Below are 21,031 nucleotides of genomic sequence, written 5' to 3' on the forward strand. Positions count from 1 at the left end.
TCGGAAGGGGTGTGCCAGGGGTAGCAAAGCCAAAGGGTGGGTGACCCGTGGATGGCCTGACCGCCGCCGAGTCCATCTTCCCCTCCAACTCTCCGGAACTCTCTCCGAGTACGAGGTTCAGGATTCCTCGGAGGGATGAGATTGCGAGGGGCGTATAACGCTGTCTGTTGTTTGTCGATATTCCAAATGAAGAAGTGTGATAGGCGGCGATGGTCTCGCCGTTGGTTACCCCCGCGGAACAGAAAGCTGTTGGGAAGGGAAGAACACGAGCGAGAGAGAGAGAGAGAGAGCGAGAGGGGGGGGGGGAGGAAAGAAATAACCAGCCGAAAGACGGCGAAGGAAAACAGGGTTGACGATGCTCTGCGTATACTGCCGAGGGAGCTGTGAAACTGCGAGAGGCAAACGTGACTCTTCGGATATTAGCTCGGAGTTAACTCGGCTTGTGGTGAATCAGAATGATAAAGAGGAAGCTCCAGTGACGCTTCGGAAAATCTTGGACGTCACTCCGGCAATCAGACACAAGCCGATGATGATGGTGCGGTCGATTCATTGTATCCGACTTACGAGTACGATTTAGGAAAGCGTAGGTTTGCTCTACATTATGTAATTGCACAGAATTACTTGAGAATTGGGGGTAGGGTGAAAAAATCTCAAAAATCAAATTACCGACAGTTAATCATATGGAAAGATCGTGAATACGAAAATTTGTCTCGTAGAATAATAAAAATCAAGAACGCTACAATGTATAAATAAATTAATACTGACTTTTTTTTAGGAAACGGCAAGATCCCGAAGGCCAAAATATTTAATTGCAAATATACCGAACAGTCACAAAGTCGAATTTTCAAATGTCAGACTCGTGCTTTTTTCGAAAACTTACGAATCCGAATTTATCAATAACTGCTGACCAAAGACGCGATGGGTCGAACCCCACCGAGACAAAATGGACAAAATACCGAAAGGTTGGAAGACGTCGGAAATACGTTTTATTCTCTCCAACATCACCAATTGCAGCTAATACATGGTGTTACGCTTGTAAAGAAACGCGAGGGCGCGAACGTGAATGTGGAACACGATTTAATGTCATAATGTATTTAATAAATTGAACTCACGTTGAAAAAGATGTACCGTTTGAATGTTATTAAAGATCTGTTGCCTATACCTTTGCGTTCTTTTTTTCTCTTACGACACAGATATAATGAGATAATCTTGATAAAACTAGTATCGACTTGGTGAATTTGACAAATTCCGAATTCTCAGGATATTCGGTATTTCGTCCGTTCAAGATTCTGGTCATTCTGCATTTTGCGGATCGAGATTTTGTTCCTTCTGAACTTTGATTTTCGACCAATAATTTTTTTCTTTTTAGGCTGCTTGAAGTATCAGCCGCTCTCAATTTTGAATTTCGGAACTTTCATTTTTCTATACCTTCACATTCTGTGCATTGTTTATTCGAAATGCCGATTGTTCGGAAAATGTTTTTTCGAATAAAACGAGCGTTCGGTTGAATAAAATTTCGGGAAAACACTTGTTCCAGCGGGTGATTTATCGATAATCCCAATTTCGGTACACTGATCATTCGTTATTTTAAAATTCGTATCTCGAAAATTTCGGGTTTTCGACCAGCCGACTTTTGGGCCTTCGGTAATTTGTCCCCGACCAAGAATCCGATAATCAAGAGAAGTTTCCAAAAACTGGATAGATTTTACCGTTAGCAAACAGTATTCGCATGGTCGCCCGGACCGAAAGCACTTTAACGCACCTTTTGAATCCTTTAAACGCAATAAGATTATTTCCATTCCGTATAACTCCTGTAATAGTCAGCTGTAGCGTGAAAAAGCATGATTGCCAAAAGGCGGCATTCTTTCGAATTTTCAGTCCGCGGGTCAGCCACCCTGGCACTTAGTTTCGACGGCCAGTCGGGGTAAATGATAACTCGGCAAAAGACTGAGACGGAAATCCGGGGTAAACTGCAAGGGTAACTAATGCTCAGCTAGTTTAGGTTGAGAACCGTCATGTCAGAGCCCTCCTTATCGAGCGCCTCTTTGGTATGATAATGTAATAAAATAAATGGAGGCTGGGGGTCTGAGGGCTGGCAGTCGGTGGCGGTGCTGCTTTTACTCCCATTTTCCATCCGGAACGGAGGGGATAAAATTTCAGCCGACGGGGGAACGGAGAGAGGTAGCGAGGAAGGAAGGAAGTAAGGATGGAAGGATGGAAGGATGGAAGGAAGGCAGGAAGGCATGTCCCGCAAACCTACGGTACGTACCCACACACTTAGACGTTACGCGTATACATGCCTTAGATATCCAAATACCACGTACACACGTACGTGTATTATATACATTGGGAATGGGAAATACAACAGGTCCTGCCGCCATTGCTGGGTCATGCTTCCACGGGAGTTTCAGCTCTGAAATTCTGCCAGCACGAAAGGGGCGGCGCGGCGTTTTGTTCGCGGAATCGGTGGAGAAACGGGTGCAAGCCAGGGGCGGCAAATGCAGAAACCCCGCCCTGGTGGACGCCAGTCGATATCCCAGACGCCACCCCATCGGTGTCCCCTAAACCGCCCCGACGCCACGCCGACGCCAAACGTGCCTCTGACGACGATACCTACTGTGTGAGCGCAATCTTTCGGTCGGCGTGTCAAGACAACAGCCGTCATCATGAAATGACGATGAAATTTGCGTGGTTTTCGAAAGAGCAATTAGCCATCGTTCTATCGACTATCTGCAAAGTGACGCTCCTGGGATAGAAATGTAATTTGGCGCTCGCTTTTTAGAAGAAGAAAAAGAAAAAAATGTAGGAGTTTTTAAATTACTCATGTCTCTTTGTTTCCCGTGCCCGTAGCGTAATTTCCACACCAAGTGTGCGTTTACTGGTACCTGTAAAGACGAACGCATCTGGTGTTATACGTGTGTGTACGTATAATATGTACCTACTGTTTAACCTCCTACTTTGACAAGTTAAGCAGCCTTTAAATCTCGCTCAGCCGAGACTGTAATTTATACGACGCCGCGTTGCTTATGCCCAGGGGAACGGAATTTCACTGGTCTCCCCTTGGCGTGCAGAGCGAGGGCGGAGGCAAAACGTCCCAGGGATTACATAGCGATAAATATACAATCGGTGCATAGTTGAGGCGACATTAGAGGTGGATATACCCTCGGGCAGCCCCCGTCTACACGCTAATGGGTCGCACCTTATAATGCCAGTGTAATACCACTTCCACGCGCGCCCATGCGAATCATGCCGCCTTCGTGAGAAAATTAAAAAAATGAAATTACGAGCAGGCAGTTCTTGCACGACGATCGTTTATTAAATTCTGGTCAACGTTACTGCATATTTGAGGTATAATTCACATGCCATTATACACCGTTATTCTGTATTTTTATTACAAAGAATATTACACCGCCGGGCAACACGATATTCACCCCCAGCTACATAGCATATAGTTTTACGATAACAATACCACGACACGGAGTGTGCGGGGCCACCGTGATTCCGTCAATTATGACCTGACCTTTGGCTTGACACATGCAGCCTTCAAGTCATGATATTTAACCCCTATACCTATGCATAGGCACCCCGCACGTAGATACAATCTGTGTAAATACATGTAATATACGAGTGTGTATAATACATGTTTGTACATATGTAGAAGTTTGAAATTCATGACCAATGTGGTTATATATATTAAAAATGTTTCGTCGAAGTTGGTCATGGTAGAATATCCTTTTATTAATAACTTAAATGGTTGCGACCTTTCGATCGGCCACGGTCAATCATCATCAGGCAATAATTATTGACAATCCTACGAGCGTAACGTGTTTTTCACAATAATTATTGCCTGAAGATGCTTGGACGTGGCCGATCGAAACATCAGAACCATTTAAGTAATTAATAAAACGATATTGACAAACTTCGACGAATCATTTTTATACATATATATATATATATATATATATATGTATGTATATATGTATTATACACAGTGATATATACTATATTATATATAATATTTTTATATATAATATATGCATAATATTACACGAATAAATAATGAATGATATAATAATGAGGAATAAATACTTACAAATGAATACATAAATATTTTGAATAGCTAACTTTTAATTCCTTGTAGATTAGATGCCTGCAGTTTTCGTTATACCTTCAAGTTTTTCTTGCATTAGGTACATCATTTCGTGTTTGACAACGATTTACGGATGAAAATGTTTATCAGCCTATAGAATACATACAACATACTCGCTAGTTACATCAGAAGTGAATCGCACTCGTGCAGCCACGTGTAAACCACTATTACTCAATTGGGACTCACGTCATTTTTCGTAGAAATCGCGAAACCCCGGGCGTGGCCAGGATCGTAATCTTTGTTCTCTTTCCCCAATTCGTCAACAGGGATTGTTGGTCGAACATGTATCGACGATCGTTAAAGAGCCGGAGTAGGTAGACGAAAGATAACGGAGAAAATGCAAGTTCCAAACTCTGCACTTTAACAAGCCAAGTTCGGCCTAATTCTTATACATGTCGCAAAGGACTTTCTCCATAGGAGTGTTGCCGATCGTCTTGTGGAAGTAGACCAGCTCAACCCTCGTCGCTGGAACGACTCGCAGAAGGGGCAGCAGAAGAAGAAGCCTTCCGAAGCGCGCCGGGTTTCCCGGATGCTGAGCTCTCGCGTGCTGCCCGAGCATAACTTGAGCCTGATCTTGAAGATTCTCTATTTGACTGGGGTCCTTGAGGCCGCGGGTTTCTGCAAGACAAAGTAAAAAGACTCTGGACTAATATCGAAACTCCTCGTGCTTGCCGACCATCGACCAGCCGATTGACGATAAAAATTGTCTCACCAGGTCGAAAGAGAACTATGGCTTTCATGCAGGCGAATTCCGCGGGGTCTACCATCATGGCTTTGTATCTGTGGAGGGTGTCATGCAGATGTCTGACGTCCGCGGAGACTTGGGTGGACTTCCCGACACCCGGGTAATGCAACCCCTGGTGGGATTGGAGCGGCGGTGAAAGCGTCAGGGCGGTAAGTTCGGCGGCACTGAAAAGCGGCGACGACTCCAGGGGCAAACACCACTGGACGGCGTTTAAGAGGAACAATTCCGACCATGCCTCCTCGAGCAGTATAACTTGATCGCGGAATGGTAGACTGGCAAAAGAAGGAAGATTCTTGGCCCACTTTACGGCCATGAAGAGCAATCTGGCACTCGTTTCGTAAACGGTCTCGACCGTCGTCGGCGAATAGAGGGCGGGAAGCACCGGCGGTAGCTGAGCGCATCCGCTGCGCTGTGGAACGACGGGTTCCTCGTTTGTCACGTCGATACTATCCTCCGAGCCGTTGCCTTTTAGGAGACGAAAATAATCAGGCATCAGACTTGAATCGGAACTGATCGAAAAGCGATAAGCTCAACTCACCGTCTTCGGCTTCCTGGCGCGGTGGCGTCGAAGCACTCGTTGAATTCGGGGTTGGCGCAATAGATGGCAGAGGTAGGGGTGCCGTGTACCTGGCCATCGCCAGTGACACCGGGGGTCTGAAAGAATTGGTGAAACTTTTTTTTACTCACAAAGTTGTAATGCCAGGGAGGAGGAGAAGAATTTGTTATACCGGCTCACGGGGGCGTGATCGATACTGTATGCACGGTGAGACGGGATGACGCATTCTACACCGATACCTAATTCAATTTTCCACCGTCCCCAATCATTCGGCATAATACCTACATTACATCCTACCAACTCACGAATACGAGAATCCAAGTATAAGATTCGTTTGTTTCTGGAGCAGTGATTTTGTTTGCTTAACATGTATATACGTGATTTGATATTCCGCGTCGCAATAAATCATTGCGATTCTACCTGAAAATAGTACAACCGTTTTTTTTCTCCCAAATGTAACTAAAAGCCGTTCAAATTTCCGAAACGAAAGTCTCTACGTTTAGATCCGCGACGTTTGCCGTTGATGCAAGTCCACGCTCGCCACCGAGTTCGGGTTAAAGGTGACTCAGGTAAGCTGTCAAATCGAAATAACCTCCATGGTTCAATTCTCTCGAATTTTTCGCGAGGGTATGAGAAACTTAACGAAGTTCAAACCTGCACCGCAGGGTACTGGAAGAAGCCACCACCTTGGAAGCGGCCCGTTGCTACCAAAATGACGGTAGCGTCTAGCAAAAACTTTGCTTCCTGCTACATGGACCTCTGCAAACAGCAGCGGCTCCGGCCGCTTCCAGTGATAAGCGTTACCCTGCCTCACAGTTTGGACTTTACAACGGACCGTGTAAAAATGGAAGACTGGGGACCACTCTTGAACTCCCTGTCGCTCGATCACAGTCTAAAATCGGTGAGCGTGAGGAGCCGGTACCAGTGCCGAAAGCCCCTGGAGGAGGTCAACACGGAGAACAAGGCAAGAGCGACGGGGAAGGCGCCGGCTATTCTAACGCGGTTTTTGCTCGAATGGTTGTCTCACAGCGTGGGTCAGTGCGTGAGGAATTCGCCAGTGCTGACCAGCCTCGAGCTCGAGGGCATTCCTCTGCCTCCCGACTGCCTCGCCGTTCTCTGCGTCGGCCTGGCATCGACGAACACCCTCAAGCACTTCTCGCTGCAGAGGTGCCGCATCGGCGACGGTAGTTGCGAGCTGATATGCCGCACCGTCGCCGATGTCCAGAGCATAAGGTCCCTGAACCTCGGTCAGTGCGACCTGACGCATCGGAGCGGACCGACTCTCGCGGCAGCGCTTTCCAGGCAAAAGCTGATACTTTACCACGACACTTGGAAAGACTCGCTGCGGTATCGGGAGCCGAATTTGGAGGCGATGCCGGGGCTGCGTCGTCTGACGCTAAACGGAAATCCGCAGATGGGAGACCTCGCGATTCGCGAAATAATCGAGGCGATACGAGACAGTCTTTGGCTGAAGGCCCTCGACTTGCAGAATTGCGGGATCACCGAAAGCGCGGCCAGCCAATTCTTGGACCTTCTGAACAGCAACCTGACCCTGGCCGTTGTCGACCTGCGATTAAACGCTGTTCGAGAGCAAATTTTGTGGGAGATCTCCAATAAGCTCGAAGCCAACAATGGTGGCGCCTCTTCGGAATATCACTGGATGTGCTTGCCGCAAAATAGTAAGTCTGCGTCGGTGACCACCGCCCAGCGCTACCTCAATCCGGATCGAGGTGTCGCCGCAAAGACGACACTCCCCAGGTCGAGACGCACGGTCAGCAGGCAGCCGAAAAGTCCGTGTCGCCAGGCAGCTCCTAAGAGGGCATCGACCGCGTCCTCGGTAGCCCGCCAGAGAATAGAAATCAAGCCGAGTAATAATCCTACACCGAGCCCGGCGAAGCCGGGGGACACCGAACGGCTAAAGATTGTGGAAAACCCCGAGCATCCCCGAGCTTCACTCCACCTCGACCTCCGCGCCGATCTCTGTCGTTCCTCGAACGCGGGAGGTGGAAATCCCGAAAGCGGGCGGGATGGCGAGAACTTTGTCGAGGAACGTCCGGAATACATGGTGAAAAACGAAGCGAGCCCTCAGGTTGACGAGATATTTCGACAACTGATCGAGGCCAAGGCGCGACACGAGCAACTATTCGAGGAAACGAAGCGGAACGACCTGCTGCTAGCGGAGGAAAAGCTGCGACGAGAAATAGCCGAGGCGAAGCTGAGAGCGCTGAACGAAAACCTCGCGGATCTGGAGGCGACGCTAAAGACGAAGGAAGAGGAGACCCGCGGCTATCTTCTGATCAGCCAGCAGTCGTTGGACGAGATCTGCTTGACGTTCGATCGCCTCCTCGAGATGCTGGACAGCGTGACGAAAAATCCGAACACACTGCAGAGGAATACCGACGAGGAATCGGTCGACCGGGAAACGATAAAGCGGCATCTGGCTCACCTGGTCCGCAAGACCAAGTCCGAGAGCTTGTCACGCAACGTTTCCCCTGAAGCTAGGACACACGGACCAGCGGATAATTTGCGTCCCGAGATGATAAACAGAAAAACAACGAGGTCAGAGGCTAACCTTCGCTCGACCCTTCCTCCGATATCCGTTCCGATACACCTGGAGAAGAACATTGGCGACAGCCCCGATCTCATGTCCCCCCTGCACGAAACGAGCCGCTTCGCAGATGCGAAACTCTACGATTCCCCTGGGCGACGAGCGCGGGCGATATTTGCCCAGATAGTGAGAGACGGATCACTTTCGACGATCGGCTCTCACGTTGGTTAACACCCTCGAGTCGAGGCACGAACGGTGAGAGGGCACAAGGGGAACGGTTTGAAAAATTGATGTGGCAAAGTGGCGGTCCAACGGGATCACAACAACGGAGGACAAGAATTAGCCAAATGTGAAACGTATGTGGAAAATTGAATATAGGATAGGGTTTTTTTTTCTTTAAAATTTTAACAACCACCGGTTTAATATATAATATATACTATGATAGTCCATACGGTATGGATTTGAAGAAAAAAAAAAAAAAAAAAAATGACTAAACGTTACCATTAAGGTATAACAGTTTCTACAAACATTTTACCGATTCTTTGTTAAGCAAATAATAAATGCTGTTGTTTTTCACGAATCGACGCATTGTAGGGACGACAAAAGAAACATCGGAGCGCCGCCCATAACTCGGGCTAGGCTGGCTCGTTTCAAGTTTACTTTACATTAGAGGAGATCGGGTTTTCGTTACTTTCAGTTGAGTTACTCGCCGCGTTAACCCCGAGCGTCACGACGACGTTCAAAGGTAATTTTTAACGACTAACACGTAAAATGATCCGTCGCAGTAGCTCTTCGACCGCGACCACGGCACACGCGACGTTGAGCATAATATCACTATCAGGATCAAAGATGATCTGAGGCTCAACCTCTAGCCTGCATACCTTATAATATCTAGACTTTGTATATCGCGTGCCTGACCAATCGGAGCGTGGTTATCTATCTCTAGGCTTCGTACACGCTGTTTAGACGGTAGCTTTAAGACGGCTAAGAGTCTCTGACCCCGGTTTGTGGATAAGGCGTATAATACGAAACAGCAACAGACTCACCCAAACACTCCAACGGCCACAGCAGCTTCTCGAAGCGCTCGATCCTGTTCCATTTCGACGAGAGCTTCAGGTCTGATGGTGGCTGTGTTCCGTGGCTGTCTTTCATTCTGCACGGCTGCAACAAGCGTATTACTGACGTTATTGCCAATAATTACTGCAATAGAGAGATGACAGAGATGCGATTACGGCTGTGGTGATAATCGGCGTGTATATAACAGATATTATCATATTCTGTACAAATATTGGGCGAAAATTTCGATGATTTTCTCTACGGGGTCAGTCAATCGACGCGAAATAAATATTGGATGGAGTCTCTGGGATATTTCCATGTCAAATTTTATCGCCAGGGGTAACCGGCAAGAAACAAAATGCCGAGAACAGCCGCAACCAGACAAAACTTGACCCGACGGGGGGCTGGGAGGAGGGGGGCGACTGACGGAGCCTGCGGCCCCAGCTTCGCGGATATCGAGGTTCTGTCGATGACAGGCCTTCGTGTATCCGGAATCAGATCCATTGTTTCCATCCGATATTATGTAATTCCCTGCTCGCTTTTTCTCAACCCTCCGCCAATATCAGAAGCCTATCAGCTGAGGAGATTAATAATCATTTTATGGATATAATCCAACGTGGTGGCTCTTCGAATATGCAGTGTGTGTGTGTCTTTCCATATTACCGTTACGAAAAAATGACACGTTACGATGTTCAACGATTAATATTCGATTTATAATAAACATCTCCCGAGAGAACGAAACTTTTACCAAAGTATTATCACCCCTGTAATTTGTGTTTTTTTTTTTTCTAATCCTAAATTAATAACGTATGCTCCGAACATTCTAACGCGATGTACGCGATATAGGGTGTCGTTTGCGCGAACTAAACTGCACGACCGGCGCAATAACCACCGAGTTGATGTCATCCGAGCAAAGCGGTGGTGAGCATCGTTGCTTTCAGCCCTTTGTGCCAGTTTTTCGACACATTAAATTTCTCTCGCCCTTTTTTGTGCGTCTCCTCTTCCGCCGCAGGAGAGATAAACGCTCCTGATTTGCATGAGCTGGCCAGGCGGCAACCCTGCGGCTGCGAGGACTCCCCGTCGCGCTTCTAGCTCAAGTTTGTTTCCTCCAATTAACCCTTCGGGCAACGAGACACGCGACCATCGCTAACGAGTGGATTTTTCGCCAGCCTTAAGGGCGACGACTACGGCGAAACGTGAGGAAATATATCTATGTACGCTCTGCATAGGTCCGCTACGTATTGACTGCCGCGGTGGTTGAATCGCGGTCGTGCTTAAATTGTTGCGCTTCGCTAATAGCTCCAGCATTCGTCACAGGCTAACGAACGAGTCCAAAGAACCAATGGCCAAATCGTTGAACGAAAAGCTTTTACGACCGGAGATGTTACGCAGGCACGTCGAAGACTGCGGCCTTCGTTAGTCGTTGGTAAAGTCGCACCTAGACGCAAATATGAAATGGTTGATGGATGCGATATGCTGTAACGCTTTTTTGCTGAAACGAGTGTCGTTCAAGGGTTCGTGAGAAAGCGAAAGCCGAGGCATGCGGCCAATTCTACTCCTTGCCCGATTTCCCGATTTCCCAATTCACCCAACGATTCACCTCCTTACCCGAGACTTGAGGGGTCCGAATCCAATTTCTTCTCCGATATCCAACTTCGGCTATAAAAAAGTTACCGCCATTCGGCAGAGGAATGGCGCGGAATGAAACGAAGGGTGAAGAACGACGAGGGGGAGATGCGGGGCTGCCGAAATGGGGAAGAAAAAAAGAAAAAAAAATGAAAGAGACAACGCGCGCTCGGGTATCGAGACAATCTGATTTTGAGGAGAGGAATTTCGGAGTAATGCCTGCACCTGACTTGTGGAAGATCATCCGCTAAGACCGGGAATCGAGGATATTTTGTCCAATCTTCCGATTCGGAATTACTTAAATATTATTCTAACGTAGATCCATGCAATATTACTTACCATCTTTGTTCATCCCCATTTGTATGCATTTCTTAAGACGGCAGGCTTGGCACTGATTTCTATGAGCTTTGTCGACAATGCAGCTTCCAGTGTTCGCTTGACATCTGCATCGAAATAGACAAATTCATCAATTCGTTATGTTCCCTTATTAGGCTGGCTTCACAGTGTTCGAGTTCCGTAATGATTCATCCTCATTGCAAGGCGAAAGAAGGCTTCTGCACGTTGCTTGCTCACTATTACAGTTATACTCACTCATTGCTGAGTTCAGTCAGAATAATCGATCAAATTCTAACGATAAGCCTCTCACGCTCCATGTGTCAAAACAATGTTTGCGTAATAATTAATCTCGATTCCGATATAAATTTCCCCGTCGTCCCCTGCATCTTACTCAACACCAACAATTGTTCAAATTCGACCTAATTTTGAATTAAAACAACCGAGCCAGTCTAAGCCGCTAATTAAATTTTGTCATCCGAAAATTGGGACGAAGATGATCATCACCAGAAAATCCTAAATCCTTCGTCTTTTCTCCCCATTCTCACAAGTAGACGTCGAATTTGTGACTAAAAGTGTTATTTATTAGCTTACAAACATGCATGTTTGTTTGAGTATATTCTTATTTTGATTGGAAAGATTACTCGTTGTATAATTTAAATATTGTAATGCAACAATAAAAAGAAATCTATAAGAGACGTTTTTATATTTTATAAATTTGCGGTTCTGTAAAGCTATTTGTTGGATTTTGCATCAGGCTTCGTTATACATGACGCGACACGCACGAAACTCTTATCACTGCTTTTTCCGACATTATGTTTCAAATTTCATTAAAATCTCCGCTTAATACAAAAAATGCCTCCCAGAAACTAGTAATGTTTATGGATAAAAGAATGCAGATATTTTTGTCAGCGTATGATAAATTTTTCATCCGAGTTCACCTAGATACTAAATTTTAGGGGCTTCCCAAAACTGAACTCGATGCTGTTCACAACGAATCTGGGCAAATTAACTAAACTTTTTAGTTTTCTGTCGCTACAACACTTAGCTACAAGAAAGAGAGAGAGAAACTGCGAATTATTTTGAAAGGTTGATCTGGGATCAGTTCGGTTCGTGAGTATAATATGAAAAGTTGTAGGTACGCTAATACTGCCTAGCGATTCGGATAGGAAGCCTGGCAGATCTCAAGTGCCACGTTCCGCCGAGGCTCGAAAATTCGTTGCACTCTGGATGTGAGTAGTCCTGACGCTCGGTGGCTCGTGCGGAAGAATTGGCGTTAAATTTCATTACTCTCGTTGTTGGGCTAACCTCGTTATCCCAGGGTGTTCGCGAGAGCCGAAGCGACCCGAGTTTTGTCCCTGGGGGAGCTGCGACGTACTCGTTCACGTCCTTACCTTCGTCCGCTTTTAATCCCGGAGTAAGTACATGTAGGTTGTACGACGGGTTCAACTCGACACATTGCAACATAATTTCAGCAGCATGCAAGGGTATATGGATCCGGATTCTATGAGGGTGAAAGAAGCTTGTCCAGATTTTTTATTCGTTATTCAATGATTTTTCAAACACGAGGCATCACTTGGCGATTAACGTAGATATGGATTGGATAATTTTTGTGTCCTCGTTAGGGCGATTTGAGTTAACGTCATTCGCGAAGTAGCGAACCTCTGTGATTCACGCGAGGGTAGTATCTTGTCCCGATACATAGGAGAAATGAGGAGGGATGTAGGAAGGCTCGTGGCGTGCTGGCATGGGGCCCACAAATTGATTTGCGTTCACACCCCGACGGGGACTCCCGCCCTTCACCTACTGTCACCTACCCTTCAGAACCACATCATACATTTATTTACCCATCTCTCTGTCCCGTTTTCGTTCCAGCCCATTCTCCGCTACACGTACATGTATGTACAACTTGTATTCTATCTTGCCGAGGCGTGCCGCCTTATTGTTTGCTGCATCAAGCCTCGCTCCGGCTACTCCGCCCAAACTAAACCACTGCCACTGCACGTGACTTTCTTTGCTTTTTTCCGTTTAATTGCCCCGCGCGTCGTTTATCGCCGGTATTATAAATCGAGGCCATGCCTCGTTTGGCTTTCAAAAATTTACGGAAGCGCGTGGGAATTATCATCAATTTTAGAGAAAGAAAAGATTTAGGATGAGCCATGCGAAGTGTTTGATTATTACCGGAAGCCGAAGTCTTACAGTCGAGAATTTCCGTGTGAGCTTAGGGTAGGTGTAATATCTTGATGAAAATTGACAACAAACCGGGTCCGAACAGGCAACAAAGCGCACCAATTATACCAAGCTCGGTTGTGCGCGGGGCGGGAGATAGTTTGGTAGGTAATCCAACGATTGCGGGGTATAAGCGTCGCGCGTCGCGTCGCGTCGGGACGCATCTGTCGTTCGGATATAACGGCGTCGACCGGCACCGTCACCCTCAACCGTCCCGGTAATTGGTTATCTGTGCGAAGGCTCTTCAGTCCTTAAATCTCCATTGCGGCAACGAACCGTGCCTTAACTTGTACTCTTCACCATCTATGCGCCATATGACTATGAACGAGAGGAGTCATAGGTATCCACCGCGAATTACGCGTATCGGCTTAATCTGCAAAATCCCCGTCGCGTCACGACACAGATGCAAAATGTTGCAAATTATCTGCAGTTGCCTGAATTACTTTATTAGGAGAGGAAATGGTTAAATAAATTAGAGAACAGTTTATATATATAGTGAGAGAAATTCTGTACGTCTGTCTTGTATGTTTATTCTGTAACGACTAACTTTTCATACACAAGAGGTAAGTATCAAGAAGAAGGTAAACATTGTATACCTTGTGTATATGTTCCGTGTAAGTGTGTGGTCTGTACGCGAGAGTGAATGCGTATGTGAATCTGTTTTGGCCTTTATGATTGTGTCGTTGACACTTTTATTCAACACAAAAGAGTCCGAGATGGCGTACACCTTCGTCTCCAGAGGATACCTACCTACCTACGACGATGGAGTTTCGTTCCCGAGGGGTGAACGGGTGGCAATGGTCGAAGCCGGGAGGTTGACTGATAAATGATTTGGAATGTGAATGAAAATGAGCTTGACTCGAATCCCGTATAAATCTGACGAAAGTGAGGTAAGATTTACCGGAGGAGATCCCATTCTGGTATTCGTTTTCCGGTCACGTTCAGGACGCGGTGGAGAAAATATTCATTTTTCAAACCGGACTTAATTTTCTACGGACTCGGGCGAAGGGTCGACGATCCTCCGTATATCGAGAGCATTGGCGCTGCTTTTGGCCTGCCTTACACGGCACCTTGAATCCTATGCCAACGCATACGTAGGTACCTACCAGGCTGAGGACACACAGTCGAATGCGTGCGTGCGCCACCGTGGCCCGTCGATCGAACTCACGGTTGAAAGGGATTCAATGGAGACGGATGGTGCCTCCCGAGGGACGGGTTGTTGGCTCGGCTGGCACGGGGATTCGATATGATACCGTGAGATGAGCACCATTGTTGCCGGCATTAGGATGATCCCGCTCGACTCTCGAGCCACATGGCTCCTCGCGTCTACGTATACGTACGTGTAACGCGGACTCAATTGAAGCGGTAACCGGACAAATTGTTCTTCGACCTATAGGTAGTTATTCTATCTTGGACGCGATTGCAAAGTCGTGCCAAATTTCAGAGTATCGAGTTCCCGACCTTCGACGACGCGATTCACAATTATTGGCTGTAGGTAGGTTGTCGCGCTTGTAATTGCATGTAGAAAAATTCTCTGACCTGTAAATCAACTTGCGGCGCACGCTCCTCTTGAAGAAACCGCTGCACCCGTTGCAAGCGAGAATTCCGTAGTGTTTCCCTGAGCTGGTGTCGCCGCAGACGACGCAGATCAGGCCCAGTGTCCGGGGCGGTTTGGCGCCGTGCTGAGGCTGCTGCTGTACCTGGCCCATCAAGTGAGGATGCCCGTTCCCAAGAGCTGTCAAGTACGGTGATCTCGGGGGAGGAAACTCCGATGGCATTCCTCGGCAAAGCGGCAGTGGACAGTCCTGGACACCCCGTGATGCGTAAGGGTCCAGGCTCGAGGCTGACCCGGTAGCGCCGAGGGGACTGTACCGCTCCGGAAGTCCCGGTGAAATAACGCTACTGTCACCCGAATCTGTAACGAAAATACCGGGTGCTTCCTTGAAGCGTTAACACGCTGAACATTGGTCAATATGTTTATTGCCTACGGACATGGAACGTGGTGGATTTTCAAGCGGTCGCTTTCCGTAATCTCCCGACACTGCGTGTAATTGTATCAAGATTTGGAACGTCTGCTCCCAAGACAAGATGTACGCTTGGATGGTTGTATGCATATCGCATAACTCCGACTATACATGCGAGTGTGTGTTCATCGCGGCGTTAGACAAACAGGCTGCCGCCTTCAAGACCTTCGATTCCTGCTGCCATTGTTGTTATTATCGTTGTTATTATTATTATTATTGTTGATGTTGTTGCTGTTGTTATTGGTGTTGTTGTTGTTGTTGTTGTTGTTGTTGTTGTTGTTGTTATTATTATTAAACGAGTTCAAAAACGAGGTAACAGTTGCGTAAACTGATCCTGTTGTGAGAAGACTACGCGACGCATAGACACTCAACTCGACTATCGCAAAGTATATAGTAAAGTCATGTAAGAAACACCGGCGGGATGTCAGCTTGACTTCTGTCCTCGGTACCGCAGCATGTCAAGCATGTTTGTCGATTATTGGAAGCCATAGGTAAATAATTTTATGATTCAAATATACGTAGCCACACGACTGAAGTTATGGGAACGCTGGAACATCAACTGGATACCAAAACTGGGTAGATTAAAATACAACGTACAGAAATTCACGGTCAAAGAATTACCGCGTACATCATACGTATGCTCGTATCGGCATATTTTTCATACCCATGCATAATACATGTAGTTTTTTTTTCTCCGTCAATCAAGTTAATCAGTTAAGACCACTCTTACGAAGCAATTCATTTCCGCTGACCCGATCAGTCTGCCGCACCCCCTTTGGCGGGTAATCCCTAAATCTCTTTCTCGTGCTCGTTCAGCGACGTTCTCGACGTTAGTAACCCCATTGAAGAGTAGGAGCGTATAGGACCTCGTGAACCCCCGGTTGATTGCATTATAAGGAGTCTGTGCCATTCTATGTTGCTGGGGCGGGAAGGGGAGGAGGGAGGGGGGCCTTTACACCCCCTGTTCGCCAATTGCATAAGAATTAATTGCATTTATTTAATACACATAAATATATAACGCCCGCACCTACAATCGTAGCACTTTGCCTAATATTATATACTAGCTGTAGCTATACATATAAGTGGTGAAATGCAGGGTACCAGCTACACTGCAGAGAGGAAGAAAAACGGATGCCTGTTTATTTTCAGGTTATACAAGTGTACAGATGGGAATGGCTACAAGCTGCTGGTATAACGGAAAAATGCATGATAAAAAAAAAAAAAAATATATAAATTCGATCGCCTCAAAGGAAAATACGATGTACGCTGCAGTATTTGCAGCCGTTATAAAAGTGTGCGAATCTTTTTTTTTTGTCATATCTATTCTGATCCCAAGGGCTTACGCAGCTTTTGCGTTCAGACAACCGCATATCTCGCTATCTAATTTCATTCTCTTTCTCGGTAAACAATATTTACATCGGGAAATGGGGTTTTGGAAAAACCTCAAGAAGTACGAAGTAACGCTCCTTCCCATGAATATGTAGATTGTAGATATAACTATACAGATTTTTCCCCTACCGTCACGATCGGGGCACGACCCCAAGGATAAAATTGTTCCAATCATTCCGAGAGTGCAGCTCGCAGCTACTATTGCCGGAGTTATTATATTCTCGCTGCTGATTTAACTCCGCAATTTGATGGGATTGTGTTTTGTATACGGTTGTTTAAGGGGCACGAAGAAAATCACAAGACCTCCTTTACTACTTACTTTACGCCAATTTTCCCCACCGCGGTGTTTATAATTCCGCTGGAATTATACTCTGCAGAACACTGAGCCCAAAGAACCAATCAATGTCAAATACCGCGATAACGTAAAACCTATTTTTCGCAATCATTTTTTACTTTTCCGCATACCTATCTTGACGTCATGTACCAAAATATGAAATCGTCTAGAATCCGCGTACCGAGACTGATCTTCCTCCGAAATTCCGTCGAATTGAAACTGAAGATTTTTCAGAATTTTCATGTCAGATGCGATTGAGAACGGAGTTGCCTGTTTGTAGCCAAAAGCCATGCGGGTGTTTAGACTTGGGGGGGTCGCAGGTGGCGTCCCGACGTCCCCCAAACTCCGAGGACTTTCGAGGCGCAGTAGCCACCACCATTGATATGCTAATGAAATTTAACGCTTACTCTTAAACCAGATGTGAGTTCTAGATTGTCGGGTCTCTGGCTTGGCGCCAGGGAAAAAATTGCATTTCATACTCGTTAAAAAGCGAGGCGCGTGCTTAATGGAACCGAACCACTCATCGGTTAGAAATCACACCGTTACAGTGATCAAGTGGTAGCTGGTAGTGATCGCTGGTCGGCGGATCCAAGTGGATCATTTCGTGGCGCTAATTCACGCGTATCAGCACCACGTAAACGTTGCGATAACGATCACCGAATAAGACTGCGGAAGCTAGACAGGATAAGCACAAATTGAATGCGGTACAACGCGGTTGGTATTTGACAAGCTTCGCGCGTACTGCCACTCGTAACTTTTCGTCGAATCACGAGAATTCGATTACTCCAATGGCATCGTCCGCATTCGATCCAAGATTTCATCTCCTCGATTCGTACAGCGCAGTACGGTATAAGGTCAGGGGAATTTAAATGACTTGGCGAGTGGACCGACGCTGATTTAGAATCATTCCGGATTCGTTATTAAAGACAAGGTCGCATACGACGTGAATCGCACCTGTTAATTTCTCTTGACTCTATTCATCCGCGTAACGAATTGCCGTTTTTTCATGCCCTCTTTTGCTTTTTGTACAAATATCAAAGACGGGTTACATATGGATGTGTATAATAACGTTGTATTGTACTTTATATACGTATATACGTGCATGTGACACGAAATTTGATGTTGACACAAAATGATGACATTCGATGGCTTAAGGTGAACGATTCTTGGGCTACCTAATACACGCATAAGTTATAATTTGATCATGATCGTTTCTTGCCGCTGGGATTCGCTTATACTGCACAGCTGCTTGTCGATGAATTCTGTGCTCGACGCTTGTATCTTTGTCGAGGTGTCTGTGCGTATGTGTAATTCGAATATTCGTTCAAGTACGCAGTTGTGCAGCTATTCGGAACCACCACTTGGTAAAATATTTGTAATATACATAATATGTTTAATATTACGTATTATACTCAGTGTTCGTAATACACAAATATGAATCAGTGAATAGTTACCAACTAGCTTCGAACCATCGCACAAAAGTATTCCTGGTATTCATACGCTGCTTATAACTGTAAATCATTGACCATACTTACTGATTTAATCAATTTTCAACGAATATTCGCTTTGCACTCCGCACTTGCATTGTAAGCTTCGCTGCGACTAGCTTGTAAAAATATTGAAAAATAATACGCCACGACGATCCAATAACATTGAAACCTAATACCAATTCAATCGTTGATTCTGTTACTCGATTTAATTATCAGACGTTATTACGGGAAATTTAAGTTTTCACGCATCGTTTCGCCCACCTTGAGAGCAATTTAATGGATCCCTTGTAGATTTGGATCGCAGGTAGGTTACACTCCGCGTCTCTTGCCGTCGGAGCGACCCAACCCACCGTACAAATAAACGAATTGCTCGAGACTCAAGTTATAGGTAGGTATTTTGTAAATAGACGAACCTCGCCTTAGGCTTAAAGGACTTCCCGGACTTCGTGGATGTTCCGGACTGCTAGCGTGGTGGAGTTGTTGCGACTGGCCAAGATGATCTCCGGCGGTACCGACGGCCGTCGCTCCATTCATTACGCCGTGGCGCCTGGACTAAGCACTTTTCTGCAAATAAATACGTAATAATTGTACGTAACAACGAGCAGCCAATAACTATAACCTATAGACAGTGCTGTTTTCTGGTCGTGTAATGAAAATTGTCAAAGACAAAAGAATTTCCTGTAAGAAATTAATTTACCTAAAGATGTAGAATTGTTTGTGAATTATTTAAGAAGAATTCCCGACGACTCGATCAGTGTAGCATAATTTCAAGGCAATTAAATATCTTGTATGGACGCTGTGCCCACTGATATGGTATTCTAAAATTGAAAATCAGAGAGCGGACCACGTCAACACAGTCGAATCGAGGCATCGAAAGATCAAATCTGGATCGAAGCACTGTTAAACTGAACTTACTGTTGATATCGGCACGTGTGTGTCACTGATTTGGAGACGAACTCGCGTGTACACTCAACGAAAATACAGTTTTCCCGGCACTGGAGAATATACGGATCTTCAACTTGACGCTGAAATTTGACAGCGATGACGATGACGATTGACTGACGTGGCCGGGTCTTCCTGATCTGATAACAACCGACGACTGACCGTCTGCGTGGTAGCTGACGGAGGAGATGCGAAAGCAACGGGCGACGCGACGTGTACCGCGGATTGGTCCGGGTCTACTTTTGAAGGCGGGATCAGGTGCCACTGTGGGAAAAACAAGAAAAACGGATCCGAGGATTTAACCTATAGCGGCTACGTTTGATGTGGCGGCGGCGGGCGTCTCGACGCCTGCGCTTCTCGCCGGTTCCCTCTTCTGGGGGACTAGACTGGGAGCTGGGGCTTGGTCCAGGGACAGCCTCCCTCCACTTCCTCGGTTATAGCGCGGCAATAATTGTTGATCGTTGCCTGCAAATAAAAGGACGGAGAATTGAAGACGGAGAAGGGATAACAGAGAACGCGGAACGGTGGATGGAGAGCTTTGGAGTGTGGAGTGTGGAGGATGGAGCATGGAGGATGGTGGACGTTATCGGACCCAAGATGGAGGGAGAATGAAAGATGAAGAGCACGGAATGAGGCTTCGCGTTCACTGATGCCGTCGGTGCTCTGAAGCCTTGAGAAGACCGAGGATACCAAGTTAAACTTCGTATACGCATATTGGACCGAGATGGCAACTTACCTTCCAATTCCTGCACACTGTATCTGAGCTTATTGTTAGAATAATTGAATGCATCGCGTATCACATACCTATAGTGTAGTTACGTATTTGTAATACCCTTTGTCGGAGACACTGGGATTTATTCCTAGAATAATTAAGAAGATTAGCACCATGTGACCTGATGCTTTTTCATCAGCTATCTTCAAATGGGTTGTTGCAGGTAATTCGACTTCTTGAAGACCATAGGTACCTACTTGCGGAAGAGCAGTAAGTGTTGTGTATTATATCTATATACCGCAGAGGAGTAATAACCGTGCAAGCTGAAGCAACCATCTGTTACTTCCTTCTCAATGAGGTCGACGGATTATATTCAGCACTGTACAATTGAAACTACGCTGCTAACCAAAATACCGTCATACGCGTTTACGTTCTAGCGCCGTGAGATTTGATGGCCTGTGTAATACGTTATGACGACTATGTTCCATTCAACGCTATTGCGCGAAACGACGCCTTAAGGCACCGGATTTTGAGGCCATGATTTCGTTTCAGGAGACTATAAACTGCAGAACTGATGCGCGATAAAACTAAGTTATTGATAAAAGTCTCCCGCACACCGTTCCTTAAACAGATCACCTCCTGAAAGAATAATCAATACGTGTATGCACGGAGAAAAAAATTTGATTCGGTTTTTGCCCGAGACCAAGAAATGCATATTTTAATTGGTGGTCGTTAGTTTGCCACAGAGAGGGAGAGAGAGAGAAAATTTAACAAACAAGCGGAGAATCTCTGCTCGGCTGCGACTGCCGCCATGCCGGCTCTTCGAGCTCTGGCCAGGACGGGATCGCTGGTTGCGGGGGTGTTGAGCGTCGCCACAACCTTGGTTGTCTCGTCGTG

The 21,031-nt window shown here is 46.2% G+C and overlaps 2 protein-coding genes across 3 annotated transcripts; one reads left to right on the plus strand and one right to left on the minus strand.

The window, feature by feature from the left end:
- Positions 1-3,379: 3,379 nt before the first annotated feature.
- On the minus strand, positions 3,380-20,200 carry LOC124223842 (photoreceptor-specific nuclear receptor). Of its 2 annotated transcripts, none has more exons than XM_046636164.2 (8): positions 19,396-20,200; positions 18,894-19,044; positions 14,783-15,158; positions 11,021-11,124; positions 9,046-9,160; positions 5,434-5,549; positions 4,863-5,360; positions 3,380-4,768 (listed from the first exon to the last, which is right to left on the minus strand). In XM_046636164.2, the coding sequence occupies exons 2-8, from the start codon at positions 19,012-19,014 to the stop codon at positions 4,530-4,532; spliced, it is 1,569 nt and encodes a 522-aa protein (XP_046492120.1). In that variant the 5' UTR covers positions 19,015-19,044; positions 19,396-20,200; the 3' UTR covers positions 3,380-4,529. The 2 variants fall into 2 exon arrangements, with proteins under 2 accessions (XP_046492120.1, XP_068993931.1); XM_069137830.1 differs by having other exon boundaries at positions 14,783-15,179.
- LOC138191249 (centrosomal protein of 78 kDa) lies at positions 6,164-8,230 on the plus strand. The gene has a single exon (XM_069137758.1). The coding sequence runs from the start codon at positions 6,164-6,166 to the stop codon at positions 8,228-8,230; it is 2,067 nt and encodes a 688-aa protein (XP_068993859.1).
- Positions 20,201-21,031: the final 831 nt, after the last annotated feature.

The sequence above is a fragment of the Neodiprion pinetum genome, chromosome 7, assembly GCF_021155775.2.
Source record: "Neodiprion pinetum isolate iyNeoPine1 chromosome 7, iyNeoPine1.2, whole genome shotgun sequence".
Classification (NCBI taxonomy): Eukaryota; Metazoa; Arthropoda; class Insecta; order Hymenoptera; family Diprionidae; genus Neodiprion; species Neodiprion pinetum.

What these genes read in the sequence shown, in the direction of transcription:
- LOC138191249 (XM_069137758.1), top strand. Translation starts at nt 6,164, where the DNA reads ATGACGGTAGCGTCTAGCAAAAACTTTGCTTCCTGCTACATGGACCTC.
- LOC124223842 (XM_069137830.1), bottom strand. Translation starts at nt 19,014, where the DNA reads ATGAATGGAGCGACGGCCGTCGGTACCGCCGGAGATCATCTTGGCCAG. An exon ending in AATGGGGATGAACAAAGATG is followed by an intron (nt 9,161 to 11,020) that starts GTAAGTAATATT and finishes CGCTTGTTGCAG; the next exon opens with CCGTGCAGAATGAAAGACAG. An exon ending in CATAGTTCTCTTTCGACCTG is followed by an intron (nt 4,769 to 4,862) that starts GTGAGACAATTT and finishes TTTGTCTTGCAG; the next exon opens with AAACCCGCGGCCTCAAGGAC.